A 20412-nucleotide genomic window follows, 5' to 3' on the forward strand; every position below is an offset into this window, starting at 1 on the left:
TCTTGGATAGAGGAGCTCGTGGCCAAATCTTGGATAGAGGAGCTCGTCGCCAAATCTTGGATAGAGGAGCTCGTGGCCAAATCTTGGATAGAGGAGCTCGTGGCCAAATCTTGGATAGAGGAGCTCGTGGCCAAATCTTGGATAGAGGAGCTCGTGGCCAAATCTTGGATAGAGGAGCTCGTGGCCAAATCTTGGATAGAGGAGCTCGTGGCCAAATCTTGGATAGAGGAGCTCGTGGCCAAATCTTGGATAGAGGAGCTCGTGGCCAAATCTTGGATAGAGGAGCTCGTGGCCAAATCTTGGATAGAGGAGCTCGTGGCCAAATCTTGGATAGAGGAGCTCGTGGCCAAATCTTGGATAGAGGAGCTCGTGGCCAAATCTTGGATAGAGGAGCTCGTGGCCAAATCTTGGATAGAGGAGCTCGTGGCCAAATCTTGGATAGAGGAGCTCGTGGCCAAATCTTGGATAGAGGAGCTCGTGGCCAAATCTTGGATAGAGGAGCTCGTGGCCAAATCTTGAATAGAGGAGCTCGTGGCCAAATCTTGGATAGAGGAGCTCGTGGCCAAATCTTGAATAGAGGACCTCGAGTCTTGTGGCCAAATCTTGGATAGAGGAGCTCGTGGCCAAATCTTGAATAGAGGACCTCGAGTCTTGTGGCCAAATCTTGGATAGAGGAGCTCGTGGCCAAATCTTGGATAGAGGAGCTCGTGGCCAAATCTTGGATAGAGGAGCTCGTGGCCAAATCTTGAATAGAGGACCTCGAGTCTTGTGGCCAAATCTTGGATAGAGGAGCTCGTGGCCAAATCTTGAATAGAGGACCTCGAGTCTTGTGGCCAAATCTTGAATAGAGGACCTCGAGTCTTGTGGCCAAACCTTGGGTATAGGACCTCGAGTCTAGTGGCCGACGTTAAGTCCAATATGACCACGTGTAGGAGGCCGTTAAACTAACTAAAATTAGATGTTTATTTAGCATTACAACTGTGGTTTATTTATTTGAACCGTTTGACGAATTAACCGGCCGATTTATAAGCCAGAATAGGACTGAATGACCATTCCAAATTCTACACTGTTTCGACTGACCATTATCCCGATTTAGAAAAAAAATGACGCAACCTTTGAAGGTTCGTGGAAAGGTTAATCAGTCTAAAGGTGAGGGTGGGAACAGTATCTCCCACACACCCTGCAGTGTCTTCCTGGAAACCTGATCACGTGGTGCCACTAGCTGGAAGTCACGTTTACACGAGAACTTAGCTGTCTAATGGAAAACCTGATCGGTAATTGACTGGTCAGTTTTAAGCCTTACAGGGAGGGGGATGTGAGGTTTCATTTTGCTTAGTTCTACCAGAAAATGATAGTTTAGGTGTTGTGCAATATACGGAAAGCAGACTTATCCTTGAAATGTATTTAACAGAACATTTTCTACTTCTTGCAAGATTACGCGAGGTGTTGTAATGCATCTTATGCCAGCTTAGTAAAAACAAATTTCGTTCATATTTGTTTTTTTATAGACATGCATTTCAAGATGCATTGAACAGAAAACAACACATCCAAGCAAAAAAAATCCAACGAATATAAACACCTCTTTAAAAAAGCCTTTGAGCTATATATGGCTCTTAATATTTACGTGGAATTGAAAATGAAATCTGTAAAGAGAAATCGGAAAATCCTTCTTGTTTTATTTTATTGGTGATGAGAGGGGGTTGGATAACATTATAGGGCCACAGACAAAGGCTTCTGTGAGCAGTTGGAAATGTTTTGTCATCAAGTGCTTGCCCGCCGCGTGTGACGTTTCGGTTGTTAGCCGGCACTTATAAATTTATAATCAAAGCAAGGCACTTGTTAATGAAAACACAGCCCCAGGTCAGCCCGGGGAGGGAGCGACACCCATCGATAGAGGGATTGACTTGAATGTCAGGCGGGGCATAGACCCCGTCTGTTTGTGTTAACGACTAACTAGACATTTGCTTATCGTCTGCTCAATGGAACCACCAAGTTCCATTAGTGCCGTTGGTGGTGCTAGTGGAACTACTTAAAACGTATATAGACTGCGATGGTTATTTTTAGCCTAATTGAAACATGCTATTTTTTCAATCAACCGTAATATCAAGGTATAAAGAATATATTGAAGGTATCTCAACAAGAATCTGACTGTACCCTTGTGGTTAGGAAATTTAAACCAAGTTTTTTCTTTCTAAACTGCTTGACGTGGTTACTTCTAAAAATAAAAACACAAAACAATTATGAAGTAACGAAACAAAAGAACTGGATTATTTCTCCGACAGTAAAATTGTAAAATGATGTCTGTAAGCCTATGTCATTAAGTAAGATCTTGCGGTGTACTGGTAGAGTAGGGGCTGCCATGGAACGGAACCAGACTGTCTGAAAGTCTTCATAAATATTCATGAGATACGGCCACGCTTTGTCACCCCACAGGGCCATTTTTTTTATTCCCCCCACAAGCTAGAGAGGGATTCTTCTGGTACGGCACATCTTTACCGTAATGCCGGGTCCGAATTTTACCATTCATTATCATTTTTAATCGCCCATCTGCGGAGGCCGAAGATCTCAGAGCCAGACGATAGTGGTGGCTGTGGCTATGCGATGATTAATTCACCTCACAAATGCAATTCGTGGCAACAACTAAATCGATACTCGCCTATTGCTAAATAATATTTGCCCTGCCCCCCCCCTCATCGGAGGGGAGGCTAATTTATTTTAATTAATGCGCAAAGTTAAGTGTTGTTGAAAGATTACAAAATACCGACACGGTGGTGGATTACGAGAGTCAACATGTTTTACACTGATGCGTCCTGTATCCGTTCCCTATTACATGTCGCTTATCATTCGATCTGGTAGTTTTCGTTCGAATGACTGCACAAAATGGAGATAGGATTAGGGTAGGCTAGAGTTATACTTACAGCAAAGGTCAAGGCCATTGTTAGGGTGGAGTTATTAGCACACAAAAAATACAACTTATATTCTGGTAACGTATTTCTATGTAGCTTGCAGCTATAAAAGAAAACCTTTTCGCGATGTCTGTAGTTAACATTGGTAGTTATGTCAATACATCCCATATCTACTAAATTTCATAGTACATACATATAGTTACGTTATTTGCAGCAACCCATAGCTTCCCCCATAGCACAGCCAATCGGTTATAAAAATACACGCCCCTAATCTCGTTTTTGTAGAGCAATGGATTGTATTCTGGTGCCGTAGTGTGATTTTTATGCTGCCCATTTATTGCCTAAGCAACTCTTTTCATTGCGCAACGGTCCCCATAACGAGATATGGGATCTTACAATGAATTATGGGCGCTAGAACAAACACGTGACCAGCCGGGCGCTGTGTTTAATCAGGCGCGTTCATTTTCCCCGGTTGCTGTGTTTGTCGCGTCAGTCGTGCTGTTGCTGTGTTTGTCGCGTCAGTCGTGCTGTTGCTGGCAGCAATAAATGTCTGGGTGTCAACAGGCTGTAGACAAGGGGAGTCATAACACAGGCAGGGAGTCATAACACAGGCGGGGAGTCAGAGCACAGGCAGGGAGTCATAACACAGGCGGGGAGTCATAACACAGGCGGGGAGTCATAACACAGGCGGGGAGTCAGAACACAGGCTGGAGACAAGGGAGTCATAACACAGGCGGGGAGTCATAACACAGGCTGTAGACAAGGGGAGTCATAACACAGGCGGGGAGTCATAACACAGGCTGTAGACAAGGGGAGTCATAACACAGGCGGGGAGTCATAACACAGGCTGTAGACAAGGGGAGTCATAACACAGGCGGGGAGTCATAACACAGGCTGTAGACAAGGGGAGTCATAACACAGGCGGGGAGTCATAACACAGGCAGGGAGTCATAACACAGGCGGGGAGTCATAACACAGGCAGGGAGTCATAACACAGGCAGGGAGTCAGAACACAGGCTGGAGACAAGGGGAGTCATAACACAGACAGGGAGTCATAACACAGGCAAGGAGTCATAACACAGGCTGTAGACAAGGGGAGTCATAACACAGGCGGGGAGTCATAACACAGGCAGGGAGTCATAACACAGGCGGGGAGTCATAACACAGGCAGGGAGTCATAACACAGGCGGGGAGTCATAACACAGGCAGGGAGTCATAACACAGGCGGGGAGTCATAACACAGGCAGGGAGTCATAACACAGGCGGGGAGTCATAACACTGGCGGGGAGTCATAACACAGGCTGGAGACAAGGGAGTCATAACACAGGCGGGAGTCATAACACAGGCTGTAGACAAGGGGAGTCATAACACAGGCGGGGAGTCATAACACAGGCAGGGAGTCATAACACAGGCGGGGAGTCAGAACACAGGCTGGAGACAAGGGGAGTCATAACACAGACAGGGAGTCATAACACAGGCAAGGAGTCATAACACAGGCTGTAGATAAGGGGAGTCAGAGCACAGGCAGGGAGTCAGAACACAGGCTGCAGACAAGGGAGTCATAACACAGGCGGGGAGTTATAATACAGGCAGGGAGTCAGAACACAGGCAGGGAGCCATAACACAGGCTGTAGGCAGGGAGTCACATCACAGGTTGTAGATAAGGAGAGTCACAACACTGGCAGGGAGTCACAGCACTGGCAGAGAGTCACAACACTGACACGGAGTCACAACACTGACAGGGAGTCACAACACAGGCTGTAGACAGGGAATCACATCACAGGATGTAGACAGGGAAATAGAATCCCAACAATTCCCGAGCTTACCTGTGCTATCACCTGACTCTAGTAAGATTGAAGCTCATCACCAGATAGCCAAATTACCTGAGTAAAAACCTGTCTCATTTACCTGTATCATATCATCATTTCTTACCTCACACCCGAAGCTTTGAAATAAGAGAGCTAATTACGTGGGTAATATTGTTCGCTTTAAGAAATTTTGTAATTTGATTTAAAGCTAATTAAATGGGTGAAGCTGTTCGTTGTACGAACATTTTAATTTGACGTATAACTAATTATATGGGTGTATTCGCTTTACGAACATTTAATTTACTATAGAGGTACAGTTCTGCTTCATTTCTTGACACAATAGGGCAGATGAAGTAGCGCAGCTGTTTCTGCATATGAGGATATTGTGGGTTCGGGTCTGAGTGCATCTGCTTTTACAATTGCGAACTGGCCAGGTACCCACCAGAGCTGGGTGGACTCAGTAATGTCCTATGTACTCAAGCGTCTTAACCGTATCGTGAGTTCGGGGTTCTATTACCTGTACAGTTAAATAATTAATGTATTATTTTGGTTCTATTACCTGTACAGTTAGATAATTAATGTATCATCGGGGTTCTATTACCTGTACAGTTAGTTAATTAATGTATCATCGGGGTTCTATTACCTGTACAGTTAGATAATTAATGTATCATCGGGATTCTATTACCTGTACAGTTAGTTAATTAATGTATCATCGGGGTTCTATTACCTGTACAGTTAGATAATTAATGTATCATCGGGGTTCTATTACAAGTACAGTTAGATAATTAATGTATCATCGGGGTTCTATTACAAGTACAGTTAGATAATTAATGTATCAATGGGGTTCTATTACCTGTACAGTTAGATAATTAATGTATTATTTTGGTTCTATTACCTGTACAGTTAGATAATTAATGTATCATCGGGGTTCTATTACAAGTACAGTTAGATAATTAATGTATCATCGGGGTTCTATTACAAGTACAGTTAGATAATTAATGTATCAATGGGGTTCTATTACCTGTACAGTTAGATAATTAATGTATTATTTTGGTTCTATTACCTGTACAGTTAGATAATTAATGTATCATCGGGGTTCTATTATAAGTACAGTTAGATAATTAATGTATCATCGGGGTTCTATTATAAGTACAGTTAGATAATTAATGTATCAGTGGGGTTCTATTATAAGTACAGTTAGATAATTAATGTATCAAACTTGGAAGATTCACACCACGATAGACCCAAGTTGTTGTGGACAAAGCCGGGCTAATATATAACCATCTCAGGGCATCTCAGGGAATCTCAGGGCATCGGTCTTATGTTGGTCTTCCTTAAAGTCATTTCCGGTTTGTCTCTGTCTCTTCTTTAATCTGTTAGTGTTCTCCGTTGTATTGGGGCATAAAGCTTCAACTTATCTTTAAAGTTTCTGATTGTAGGGTAGATTTTTAGGCAAGTTTTTATAATAACATTGTATTATTGGTTTTTGGAAATTTAAAAACAACTGTTTCTGTGGACGTATTTTATTTAATGCTAGATTTGAGGATATATTTTTTTTAAACTGGTTTTTAGGATATTTTTTTTTCAAAACTGGTTTTGAGGATAAATTTCTTTAAAGCTGATTTTGAGGATATGTTTTAAAACCCCCCACCTGGTTTTAGGATACATCTATAATTAAAAGCTTGTTTGAGGTACATTCTTAAAGCTGTCACTAGATTAGATAAGGTGCACTGGTCGTTTTGCAGAGAATAAAATAAAAACCTCACGAGAATAGACACTGATTTGATGATGCTATTAATGATCTATTTTTGTGCTTGTTTAAAGGTGGTTGATTTTACCACCTGCCGTTTTTATAGACAGGTAATCGTGTTTTAGTTGGACGAGAAATTCGTTTTGTTTCGTTGTTGAGCGGGACGTCCATGGGACCAAGTTTATGCTGCGATATTGTGAAACATTTAGCAGTCGGTGGCTATGTTGTCAGACTTAAGCGGTGATTAGTTCAAGGAAAGCTTGCGACATCTTCCCGAGGAGGGGGAAATCTCTAGACAGGCGGTGACGTTTACACAATCGATTTGGGTGATGGCTCGGTGTTGTGGGAGGTTTGATATCACTGGCGTTACAGTATGCTAGTGTCACAGCTGTCACTAGACGGGTATGACAGTGTCACAGTGTGCCAATGTCACAAGACGGGTATGACAGTGTCACAGTATGCTAGTGTCACAGCTGTCACTAGACGGGTATGACAGTGTCACAGCTGTCACTAGACGGGTATGACAGTGTCACAGCTGTCACTAGACGGGTATGACAGTGTCACAGCTGTCACTAGCTGGGTATGACAGTGTCACAGTGTGCCAATGTCACAAGACGGGTATGACAGTGTCACAGTATGCTAGTGTCACAGCTGTCTCTAGCTGGGTATGACAGTGTCACAGTGTGCCAATGTCACAAGACGGGTATGACAGTGTCACAGTATGCTAGTGTCACAGCTGTCAATGTCACTAGACGGGTATGCCAATGTCACAGTATGCCGATGTCACATTATGCCAATGTCACAGTATGCCAATGTCACAGTATGCCAATGTCACAGTATGCCAATGTCACAGTATGCTGATGTCACATTATGCCAATGTCACTAGACGGGTATACCAATGTCACATTATGCCAATGTCACTAGGCGGGTATGCCAATGTCACTAAACGGATATGACAGTGTCTCAGCTTTCAATAGCTGGCTATTCTTGTGTCACACCAATCATTTATTGAATCTCGTCATGCCAGACCTAAAATGTACATTGGCATACTTGCTCATTCTTTATCCTGTTTGTGTGCTTTAATTCCTTTACATATTGTTTACCTTTAGCAGCTGTACACTTAATAACCCATGAAATATGAACCATTAGATTTTTCTAAACAAACTTACCGACATAAAAATAGTCGACATGAACGCTTTCAACATAATCTCTGGCCGCGCCGGTCTACACCGGTGCTTCACGTTTCTCACTGGTGAAATCACGTCATTCACCGTGTGCGCAGCGTGTTTTCCTGTGAATGAAATTTCCCCTCATCCTTGACTGGGATTGACCCACACAACATTCCTGTCTGATAGAATAATGTGATTGTCCACAGCTCACAGCTTCAAGAACAGAAACACATTTTGAAACAAAAATTGTTGACGGTTATTAATGCTATCAAAAAAACATTTTTTCCATCTCTCCTTGTAACAGCCCCCTTCCCCACCCAACCCGTCCTCTAATCGTCTGCGTATTTGCAGAAGTCTCGCTAGAAGATGTAAAGCACTTTAAGATTCCCGCCCCTTTTACATCAGTGAAGTTTGAATCAGGCCCTGATTTAGCGCCTTAACAGTTTCTAATGCATGGACGGAAACAAATTGGGGTTTAACTGACGAGGGCAGTTTTATCTTTCTGGCAGTCGGTGCATTTTGTCTTTTTCTTTGGAGGAAACAGGTTCGGCGGCGTAGCGAATCCTACAGAACACGTCCTTCAACACATAGGTCTACATTGGTTTCAGTGCAATCATCAATAGACTTCGCCAAACGGCTGATATTATTTTTCTTTCTTTGACAGTATGACTTTTACAAGGGCGGTAATGCTAGTTGTATAAATGTAATGAATTACGTCTTTAGTTTTAAGAAAATCCGCGATAAAATAATTGTAATGTAACACACTTTTACTTAAAAAGTATACGGCCTACTGTTTGATTACTGTAAATATTGATTACTCGTTTGTTTAAATAATAATAATTAAAAACTATTGACCAATATTGACCAGTTGTGAAAGCGGATTTCAAGATTTAGGGCAATGAAGAAAAAAAAAAGTTGTAAGAAAATGCTGTTCTTCCTGAACTGGGCTGTTCCCGGTACATTGTGCTGGTGACAACAGTAAGACGGTGGCGCGGCTTTAGGAACACTCTTTATGTCGGTCTTTAGGTTTTCAAAGTCGGCAACCAGCCATGAAATAGTCGATCAATTTAAAACATTGATTGAGTTTTTTCTTTCTTTGTTGACTGTGTGTAGATCAAGTGTGGACTTGACACAATTATGGCGTAGGTCTACTAAAAGAATGAATATGGGATTAGAACTATGGGATAGGTGGTAGTGCTGAGGTAGGAAATGAAGTATTGGAAAAAAACAAAACAATTTGATGTACAACTTTACAATTTCATTCATAAGCCATTAGTGACGAAGCGGTCGGAAACTAAAAGATATTTAAATTTAAAAGTGCAGAGCTATGATCGATTTTATTACCATGAAAAGACCATATTGAAATGCTTATTATTACTTTAAACAAAATCTTGATTCCATTATTCACTTACATCTGAATCCCAACTAGCTTTTCAAAAACTCTGAACTCTAGTTAGACTTATAACAGAATCTGTTGACATCCAACCACACTTTTACTTTTCTCGCTCTGCTTTTGACTGGAACTGTACCTTATTCTTGTACCCCACCGTCGGGTACATCCTGGGTTTGAAGCATTTACCTCTGGAACTGTACTCAGGTCTTGTACCCGAGTGTTAGTGAGTTTGAAGCAATTGTCACTGGAACTGTACCCAATTCGTGTAGCCGACCGTTAGTGAGTTTGAAGCAATTATCACTAGAACTGTACCCAATTCTTGTACCCCACTGACTGTGTACAGACTGGGTTTGAAACATTTACCACTGGAACTGTACCCAATTCTTGTACCCCACTGTCGGGTACAGCCTGGGTTTGAAACATTTACCACGTCAGACAACAAGACGGGATAAATACAGACATATTGATCAGCAGCTCGGCCTCGAGAGGAGATAATTCTAATCGAGAAAATTATGAAGACGTGTCTTACATACAGGGAGAACACAAGTGGATTTGTTCCTTCCTAGGACGGTGATTCACACACTGGTATATCGATACGGGCTGAAAATATGGAACCACTCCAAACTAGACACCACTACGTATAAGTGGCGTGCGGTGTTTGCGAAACATGATGCTGAAATAATGTTTGGGCAATTTACAAGAGTACGTTGGTGGAGGGACCTATGCTTAGTCTCTTAGCGGGGCTTGTGAATTCTTGACGTATGTCGGTAGCTTCACATACCAGATGTAGAACCCAAGTTTAGTCTTGTGGCGAGGGTAGTCTTAAAGAAATCGGTAGCTTCACATACCATAAGTAGAACCAAGTTTAGTCTTGTGGCTAGTGAATGCTTAAAGTACATCGGTAGCTTCACATACCATAAGTAGAACCAAGTTTAATCCTGTAGCTAGGGTAAAGTAACTAAAGTTCCCTTTCAAACCTGACGGTCTATAGGGCAAGTGAAGTAGGGTTCACTTGTTTCTGTGACCTCGGCATATGAAGAGATAGTGTGTTCATCACTATGCCCTATGGCTAGGGAAGTGTATAAGAAATCGGTAGCTTCACATACCAGATATAGAACCTAAGTTTAGTCCTGTGGCTAGTGAATTCTTAAAGTACATCGGTAGCCTCACATACCAGGTATAAAACCCAATTTAAGTCTTAAGGCCAGTGAATTCTTTAAGTACATCGGTAGCTTCACATACCAGGTATAAAACCCAATTTAAGTCCTGTGGCTAGGGATGTCTTAAAGTCACATCGGTGGCGTCACATATAAACCCCAGGTCCACCCGCGTGACCAGTAAACTCTACTCCCCCATCTCGCCCCTTTCACCGGCTTTGTCCCACACATGCACGCCACTGCGGCCTTACAAGAACTAAAGTGTTTTTTAAGTGAAGAATTCAATAATCCATTTTGGGAAACTGAACCGAGTAGAGCACATTGCTAACACTTAAGTATCGAATTTCTGCTCTGTACATGGCGTGTCGTATTGAGATGTGAACTGGGAGTTGGCAATTACCCGTTTACTGCGGTGCGGCTTAATGTAATTTGTTGTACAGGATGGACGGTCTACTCACCATAGACAGGGTTTGATTCTGTGGAACAATCGAAGATTGCTCACGCTAATAGTCATCAAGGTTATTCCGTTACACACCTGGTCCAGTTCTTACCTGTCTTGGCACGGTGCCAGGCAGTCAGCACCACCTCGTGTTATACGTATTATTTACGTATATTTGTTTCGGCATAACAGCACCTCCAGGTTTTCACACTTGTTCGGTAGAGCAGAGTTAGCTAGTTTTGTAAGGTCATGACTGAAGCTAGAGGGGATGGCTGTAACATAGGGGTAGTGCGATGGCTGCAGCTAGGGGAATGGCTGCAGCTGGGGGTGGGGGGATGACTGCAGCTGGGGGGTGGGGGGGATGACTGCAGCTGGGGGGTGGGGTGATGACAGCAGCTAGAGTGATGGCTGCAGCTATGATCTAGGGTTGATCTGTTGCAAGGGGTGGGGCGATAGCAGCTAGGGGGTGGGGTGATGACAGCAGCTAGAGTGATGGCTGCAGCTATGATCTAGGGTTGATCTGTTGCAAGGGGTGGGGCGATAGCAGCTAGGGGGTGGGGTGATGACAGCAGCTAATTAATATTTGTAAATATTATTTTTTTTGTTTACAACATTCTTTTTAGGATCCTACCATTGTTACCATGAATGTTACTAATTACTAAGTATGACTGATTGCAACAACCTTTTAAAACGTCACGATGTAGTTGATCAGATACAACCAGAACGTCCCTCAAATCCTCCTATAGTTCCTAGTATCTCCTCTAGCAGGGGTTTGTTTAAATGCTTTAAAATGGCTGCCCAATTAAAAAGGTGCCACCTCACCATGCCGACACTTTTATTTACGTCCCCATCAGATGGGCCGCTGCCCCCACTCCCCCAACTGGAGCCGGCTATTCATCACAAGGCGGTTCCCTCCCCGGGGAAAAGGTTTGAGAAAAATGTTATTTGTTAAGGCTGTTTCCAGCGTATCATTCGCTGAGCCTCTCCGCACGAATCGTTTATTTATTAGCGCTTAAAACTAATCAGATGACCGGATGTGTCGTAACACAACCCCCCCCCCTCCAGATGACCCGTGGGTAGTGTGTATCTTAACACAAATATCCCCCCCCCACTTCAGATGACCAGTGGGTAGGTAGTGTGTAACTTAACACAAATACCCCCCCCCCCTCCCCAAAGATCGATCCAACACACACGATGTAGCGGTAGATAATCCCTTCACTAATCCCTCCTCGATCTATAATGTTACGTAGATTAGAACTCTCCACTAATATTGTTTACTTATGTAAACCCAACGCCTACCCGACTCTAATAGAACAACTTGATACTTACCTATTGGCATCATACACGTCTACTCACCATTTAGCGTGTACATCTTGTAGTAGAAAATACCACTCACTCACAATACACGTTTTTTACATAAGGATTTCTTGCACAAAAACTAGTATGTGTGTTGTATGTGTGCATGTAAAACCGGTTTAAAAAGGCTCAACTCTACTGCATAAAACGAACATGAATTGTATACTTTAAATTTAATCAACACCTCAGATAATTAATAGTCCAATTTGATTTGAAAACTAACCTAATGAAGTATTTCAATTAAATTAACGACTCAGGTAATGAAGGAGGTTTTTTTTATTGAAGATATCCCTTTTATCAGCGCATATGTCAGCGGTAGAGTCCAGTGTTTGTGTACAGTGTTTGTGTACAGTGTTTGTGTACAGTGTTTGTGTACAGTGATGGCCGAGGTTGGAGACAGTGAAGAGTGAGCCACTTGTTCGTATTTGCTTGTTGATTACAACCCCAATGGCAAGATAAATCTACTCGGCCAATACTGTCACTATGGGAAGCGTTGAGTGGGGTTATCTCCGCTTGACTCATACCATTGTAACTAGTTGTTCTATCCGTTCAGAGTTCTAGTTTCAAGTGGATACTCTCGCTTCCCATTACTAACTATCACTTTTCGTTTTTTTTCTTTTATATGTGTAAAATGTTTTTACGTGTTTTTTTAATACCCTGACACATACATAGGTATGTGCATATGTGTGTAAACAGCCGAGTGCTTCTGTTCTCGCGCGGTATTTCTACCCCTCGCGCCGTCCTTGATACGGTTCCTCCCTCCATGTGTTGAGTGCGAGTCTTCTCCCCTGCACTTTCTCCCGTCTTAGTATGTCGTAGATCTTCTGGCCCGAGTAGATTCCTCGCGGGGTCGCTTGCCTCCCCTCACGCTCTGTGTCAGGAGTAGGTAAATAAAAACTCGCTCACACACACACTCACACATACTCACACACACTCACACCCTACTCCTAGCTTTTTTTGTTTAAACATCCAGCGAGTCCTATAAGTGTACAGAGTTAAATGTTGGGGTAGATGATCAACACACCAGACTAGCGGGGGTAGTTTTTAAACTAACACAACTTAAGTTTCTCTATATTTATTCTTGTTGGTCTACAACTTGTTTCTGTATATTTCTTCTTTTTGGCCTTCAACTCAAGTTTCTGTATATTACTTCCTGTTCGCCTACAAGTTAAGTTTCTGTATATTTTTTTCATTTTGGTCTGCAACCTAAGTTTCTGTATAGGCCTATTTCTTCCTGTTGGTCTACCTACATCTTAAGTTTCTGTATATTTCTTCTTGTTGACGGGTGAAAGTAAACGTGCCGTAACATGTCAATGTGTAGATGGGCCGTGTCAGTACGTGGTTGATGTTGTACGTCTCTGGCCCAGATTTCCACCCCTGTGGGGAGGGTGGGTCAGGGTTGCGTGAAGAAGTTTTTTCATCCTTTGCTGGGACGTTCGACTTTAAAGAATAAAAAGCTGTCAGAATTTCCTTGAACATTTCTCTCTCGCTGATCAGTCTTCTTGGTTTACTGTGTTGCACGTTCTTATATAGCACCATAGAGTACAGTGGTTCTAGAGGGGGGGGGGGGGGGGGGGGGGAGAGCGAAAAAGCGAGAGAGAGACAGCGAGAAAGGGAAAGAAAGAGAGAAAAGGGATATACAGAGAGACATCGAGAAAGAGATAGAGAGACAGCGAGAAAGGAAAAGAAAGAAAGAGAAAGAGAGAAAAAGGATTACAGAAAGAGAGAAAGAAAGAGATAGAGAGACAGCAAGAAAGAGGAAAAAATATATAGATATAGACATCGGGATAGAGTGAGAGACTATAGGATAAAAGCAACGTAAAGAGCCGGGCCAGTGCTATAAAAGATGCTCTGGCTAATGCACGGCTAAAGAGGTGAATATAATTACCGTACGTCCGTGAAGTGACCGTAGACAGACGTGTGTCTAATGGCTGTATTTGACTGGTCAAGTGGGTAGAGGAACTACAGTCACAACAAGACTGTTGAAAGAAACGTTTGAATAAAACACAGTATAGGTTGTAGTTTGTAGTGTAGGGTAGGGTACTTAACATTATTTAACCTTGGAGAAGGTTAAGATTATAATGGATTAGTGATTAGAATGTGATTAACGATTGGTTTGTTTTCTTATAAGTTAGAGTAAGTTATATTTTTTTAGAGTTTCTGACACAGTTTATGGTCTCAATATAAGGTTGTGGTATGGGTTGATGTTTTGGTCTAGTTAAAGGTTAGATTTGTGTTATGGTGGGATTATGTGTTGGGTTTAGTCATAAATCTAGATCAGCGATGGGTTTAGTTAAATTGTAAGCTAATTTAGAAATTAATTTTATGCATTAGCGGTTGAGTTTAAAGTCTGGGTCGGCGTAAGGTTTAAGGTTGTGATAAGGTTAGAGTTTCTCTAGGTATGAGAGCTGTACTTTCGATTTGATGTTAAGTTTAAGCATGTTTGGTGTTGGGTGGAGACTAGCTCACGTTTGTTTTACTGCATTACAAATCGACGACAGCCGCAGTAATAAATAGATAACAAAATAAATAACTAAACTATATTCACATATAGACACATGAACAAAATAATTATTTATTAGCCCTATCCCGTCCGTAGCCTTTTACATGCAGTTAGTCTACAAAAAAAAAAAAAATAAAAAAATAAAAAATTCTCAACGTAAAAAAAAAAAAAAGTTCAATGAAAGTAAGACCACATTTTCTTGTATTCAATATTCCAAGGGGCATATAGATCTGGGGAAAAAAAATCACAAATATGTGAAATATTTTTTTAATTAGCATTTGTTTGGGGCAGACACACCTCTACGATTTGGCGAATATCGGAAAACGATCTCTTTGAACGTAATAATATGTGCCGGGGCTCGCATTAACTCACAGATAAGCAACGCTGCATCCTCTGATGATGTAATTGTGTAATTTTATGTGCAGTTTTTTATTGAAGTTGAAAGGCACAAATTAAGGTGTATCGCATGCTGCTCGTACATTGATACACCCTGGCCAAGCGTGCGCTGTTTCAGAGTGTTTTGTCTTCAGTTTTTGGCATGTAATGGAAATAAACGCTTGTTTGTTTTGAACACAGCAATTCATTCTTGCGTTTATTTGTCTTCATGTTCTTTGGTTCTGTCGACTTTGTTTTTAAAGACATTTAATCAAAAGAAATGGAAATATTTTTTTTAAAGCTTACATTTTAAACTATTGTGGCTTGACTTGAATTGCATTTAGATGTAAATTAAAAAAAAAACGACTTATTAATTTTATAATCTAATAAAACAAATATAAAGAACCTTTACAATAATCAGCTTTTAAATGCACTGAGAAAAATAAAAGTAATTTGCTTTTAAAAAAATAAAAGCAACGGTCGCTCATGAAATTCCCTTTATCAAAGAAAGCAAATTAGCTTTATTTTCTTAACTCTTATGCCTTTAAAAGGCAATCTTTTATTTGCTTTATTTTCCACGTTCACTTAAGTAATTTGTTTTAACTCAGCCAACCGTAACGAACCACTGCCGACGGCCAGTTGATAAGGCGATAGCTAGTATTTCATCTTGTTAACTCCCCTTTTATTGTTGAATTTTAAATTTTTTAACTTAAATTTTATTGTCTAACCTTATGTCTATATATATATGTCTATATATATATGTTGCCTGTTTCAGGATGGAGTGGGAGGAGCTGAGAGGGGACAGCGAGTTCGAGGCAGACAGTGACCATGAGGATTGTGATACAGTGGTGTCAGGAGGTTACAGTGGAGCAGGGTGGATGGGCCATCCCTTCCACCACTTTCATATCGTGAGTACACTTCATTTTTTAAAAATAAGTTCTCATAAAAACACAACCATTACAGTGTCGCAGTGAGTTTTTTCCTGCTCTTTTAGCAGCCAGGGTTCGGGATGGTGTCACGATTATAATTACGCCCTCCCGACGTTTTAAATGCTTAATAAAGACCATACTCTTCTTTCATTGAAAACATGTAGGGGAAGCAAGTGAGTTGAACTTTATTGATAGAGCAAAGATGCTTACTTCCCCTGATCATCAGATATTTGAATTCTACCCTGTAATCGATACACTAAGTAAAATGATGAAACTGTTGTAATAAATATTTACCTTATTAATGGTGGTGTTACAAAAACTTTAGGATGATTTTTATTTCTTTATTAATTATTTAAAACAGCGGAGTTATGATAATTGATTAGTAAGGGGTGAAAACAAATAACAAACCAAGGGACATAACTTACTCCGGTTTACTGGACAAAATATTAAACACAGTTGTCTGTCTTGTGCGCCTGCCCCTGCCCAGCCATTATTGATAATTTCCAGACTTTAAGAAATCTGCAGAAAATGTGTTTCTGTTTGTTGCTCATCTAGTTACAGCCTCATTTCACACCGACAAAAGGCGTGTTATATTATTGCATGATAGAGATTTTAAAAAAAAGACGATTGCGCTCTCTATCAAACTCCGCCCTTCAACTGTCTGTCAGAGCGTCCAATGGAGTGGTCTAGATAGGCTGACGTCAACTTCTCTATCCCCCCCCCCCCTTATGCTCTACGTCAAATTTCAAATTCTCTATCAATCCCCATCCCCTTTCCTTTCACATATTACTTCTTTAGGATCAATGAAATAATAATTATAAAGTTAAAAAAAAAAATAACAAAATTAAGTAATAGTAGAGCTTTCTAAATTTCTTGTAGCAAAGGGCGATGATGAATGTTAGGACTGTGTAAAACATGTCCTATTTTAAAGAGATCTGTTGAAATGTCCTGATGTAAAAGACAGTTACCCAATGTTAGGTTTTATCTAAAAAGTCCAGATGTCCTATTGTAAAGAGCAATAACCTAATGTTAGGTTTAGGTGAAATGTCCTGATGTAAAGGGCAATAATCGAATGCAATAGCTTTGTTAAAAAGTCCTGGTCCTGTTGTAAAGGGCAATAATAGAATTTTTGGCTATGTGAAAAAAAGTCCTAAAGTCCTATTTTAAAGGGCCGTAACACAGTGTTAGGGTCAGTTGAAATGTCCTGTTGTAAAGGGCGATAACACAGTGTTAGGGTTAGTTGAAAAGTCCTGATGTAAAGGGCGATAACACAGTGTTAGGGTTAGTTGAAAAGTCCTGATGTAAAGGGCGATAACACAGTGTTAGGGTTAGTTGAAAAGTCCTGATGTAAAGGGCGATAACACAGTGTTAGGATTAGTTGAAAAGTCTTGATGTAAAGGGCGATAACACAGTGTTAGGGTTAGTTGAAAAGTCCTGATGTAAAGGGCGATAACACAGTGTTAGGATTAGTTGAAAAGTCCTGATGTAAAGGGCGATAACACAGTGTTAGGGTTAGTTGAAAAGTCCTGATGTAAAGGGCGATAACACAGTGTTGTGGCTCTGTGGGAAAAAAGTTGTGCTGTGATGAGCAATAATCCAATGTTGTGGCTCGGACTGAGCCGGCGACTCGGGTTTATAGATTTTCTTTGCCCGCCAGAGATTGTTATTGATTGGGTGACCATCCTTGACCGTGCTAAAAATAATAACTAGCTAGGCGGCTTGCGTCAAACAGATGGCGGAGCTCTAAGGCCCGTTTGTTAACCGGGTGGGTTGGTGATGGTGGTGGTGGTGGTGGTGAGGGTGGTGGTGGTGAGGGTGGTGGTGGTAGGGGTGGTGGAGTGGGGGTGGTGGGGTGGTGATGGTGGTGGGGGTGGTGGTGGGGGTGGTGGTGGGGGTGGTGATGGTGGTGGGGGTTATCTGGTACTTGATGATAGTCGATGGATAGTTTTATACACCTGTTGTCCACTAGCCAGTGGAAGACATATGGACAAGGTCCAGTAAATCTTGTTGAAAGTTAACACAAGACTAACTTGGTGGAAGACGCGTGGGCAGTGTCCTACAATCTCATAAGTTACTGTAATACGTCCATCATGGTACTCTATACTTCCCTGTGTTCGTTTATAAAATCATCAATGTTCTTGCTACTTCTTTAATAATGAACCATCTCAGTTATATTAGTTCTGTGTAGACTTTAATAACCAAATTTGTGATATTCAATTTCTTTGTCATATAATCTTTGTGTTAATTTTGATAATCAACGATCTCACTTATAAAATTAGTGTAAACTTCTATAATCAACGATCTCAGTTATGTAATTTCTGTGTAAACTTTGATAATCAACTATCTCACTTGTGTACTCTCGGTTTAGCATTTGTATGTGTGTATACTAGTAGGATTAAGTGCGTGACTAATAAAGTGATGACCTATTGTTGTCATCCTCTAGTGTGGGACAAGTACTTAAGGATTTAACTATGTCCACTCTGATTGTTAAACCAGTTTGTTCACCTTTTTCTATGTGCTCTCTGAGTAATCTGAAACCTTTTTTAAAAGTGTACTTTACATAACCACATTCATAACCAAAATACAGACTTCTCTATTTAAACACACATACATCGCTATTTAAATATACATACATCGCTGTTTAAACATGCATACATACAAAATGGACATTTAAAAATCAATTTTATCTAGCTATCTAAATATTAACGCTTGTACTCAGAATTTTGCCTAGTCCCAGCTACACCTTTAAGGTGTGTTTACCCTGAATTTGTTTATTAATGTACCAAACGGTTACAAGATAAACACCTATCTTTGATGGCCGTCAGAAGTAGGTAATAATTCACGTGCAGGTGGGGGGGGGGGGGGCGCTACACCACGTGGTCCGTGAAGAAAAGTCGACTAGGGTTTCTGCCTTCCTGAAGTCTTCAGGCTACACTGAGACGGGTGTGGAGGGAGGGGGGGGGGGGGGGAGGGAGGCGCAGATTTTTAGTAACTGGGTGTGTGTGGCACCATCTGCTCCAGTGATGAATGAATCCTAGGCCGCACGTGTGACTCACAGCCGGAATACTGCATGAAGTGTAAGGCTGTTGGTCTGTAAACAGGAGCCTGCTTGATGCTCAACTAGAAGACCCCGCGCTGATTTTGGTGCTGTGTTATGGTGTGTGTTAGTCCAAGTTTTTCATTCACCGGTGCTTTAGCAACGTTTTATTTGTGTAAGCTGTACAGTAGTATTGGTACATACTTTTTTTTCTGGATAATGGAGTTTATATTTAAAAAAAATCACATCCGTATTTTTAAATAGTTAAGTGTTCTGTTGGATCTTCATGCTGAACTGTTAACTAAAAACGCGAACACAGAGGTAAAAACCCTGAACTATGAACCCAGCACTATGAACTGTGAACCCAACTTTATGAACTCATCACTAAACCTAGCACTTTGAACCCAGTACTATGAAACGTGTTCTATAAATGTATCACTGAACCAAGCACACTGAACCCTAAATTATGAATCCATCACTAAGAACAATGAACTGTGAACCTAACCCATCACACAGAACCATGAACTGCGAACCTATCACTAAGAAAAATGAACTGTGAACCCAACCCATCACACAGAACCATGTACCATGAACCCAACAGTAGAATTCTATAACAACACGGCAGACCTCTAAATGATCTGATCGATTCAAGATTTCTTTTGTCTAGACGTCACTAGCATCCTTTAATGAAGCACGTGCCTGCTTTAACTCGCTAATTACACCTGTTCTTCTCACATCATGTGTAGCCACGGTTAAAGTCAATTTTTAACACTGTAAGTAATTTTAAATACATTTTATAACACTTCCACAAACTTGATGTTGGTTAAAGCGAACTTGTAAGTAATTTTAAATATAATTTGAGCACAAATTCAAAGTGCTTTATTCTTGATGCTGGTTAAAGCCAACTTTTAGGACTGTAAGTAATTTTAAATACACATTCAAAGTGCTTTATGGTAGATGCTAATATTTGACATAAAATTCTCATTGTACTTGTGACTGAGTCTTTAGAACAAAGGTCGTGCCTTACTTGCAGATAACTAATGTTATTGTACTTGCAGCTTTTATTTAAATGGATGGACAAGCAATTTGTATTTATTGGCAATGTCTCTATTGGTTATTGATTTGATGTGGTTGTATTGGGGATCAATTATTGCTACACTAGGGTACTCGGGTAAAGTGCGATTGGCTACACTAGGGTACTGGTGTAAAGTGCGATTGGCTACACTAGGGTACTGGTGTAAAGTGTATAAAGTGTGATTGGCTACACTAGGGTACTGGTGTAAAGTGCGATTGGCTACACTAGGGTACTGGTGTAAAGTGTATAAAGTGTGATTGGCTACACTAGGGTACTGGTGTTAAGTGCGATAGACTACACTAGGGTACTGGTGTAAAGTGCGATTGGCTACACTAGGGTACTGGTGTAAAGTGTATAAAGTGCGATTGGCTACACTAGGGTACTGGTGTAAAGTGCGATTGGCTACACTAGGGTACTGGTGTAAAGTGTATAAAGTGTGATTGGCTACACTAGGGTACTGGTGTAAAGTGCAATGAGAAAATACATGTTCAACTGCTGATTTACTCAGATGTTAG

General features: G+C 41.1%; 1 protein-coding gene across 2 annotated transcripts in view; it reads left to right on the top strand.

The window, feature by feature from the left end:
• Positions 1-20412, top strand: part of LOC131946498 (ras-associated and pleckstrin homology domains-containing protein 1) — a 68765-nt gene that overhangs the window by 10544 nt on the left and 37809 nt on the right. Inside the window, exon 3 of one of the 2 annotated variants that reach the window (XM_059307306.1) lies at positions 15632-15764. In XM_059307306.1, the coding sequence (XP_059163289.1) occupies positions 15633-15764 (132 nt within the window). In that variant the 5' untranslated portion in view covers position 15632. Of the gene's footprint in view, positions 1-15631; positions 15765-19357; positions 19596-20412 lie in introns of those variants that run through there. The other variant, XM_059307310.1, reaches the window with a different exon arrangement.

This window comes from Physella acuta, unplaced genomic scaffold (genome assembly GCF_028476545.2).
Source record: "Physella acuta isolate Inbredline_101_S28 unplaced genomic scaffold, ASM2847654v3 ptg000562l, whole genome shotgun sequence".
In the NCBI taxonomy this organism is placed as follows: Eukaryota; Metazoa; Mollusca; class Gastropoda; family Physidae; genus Physella; species Physella acuta.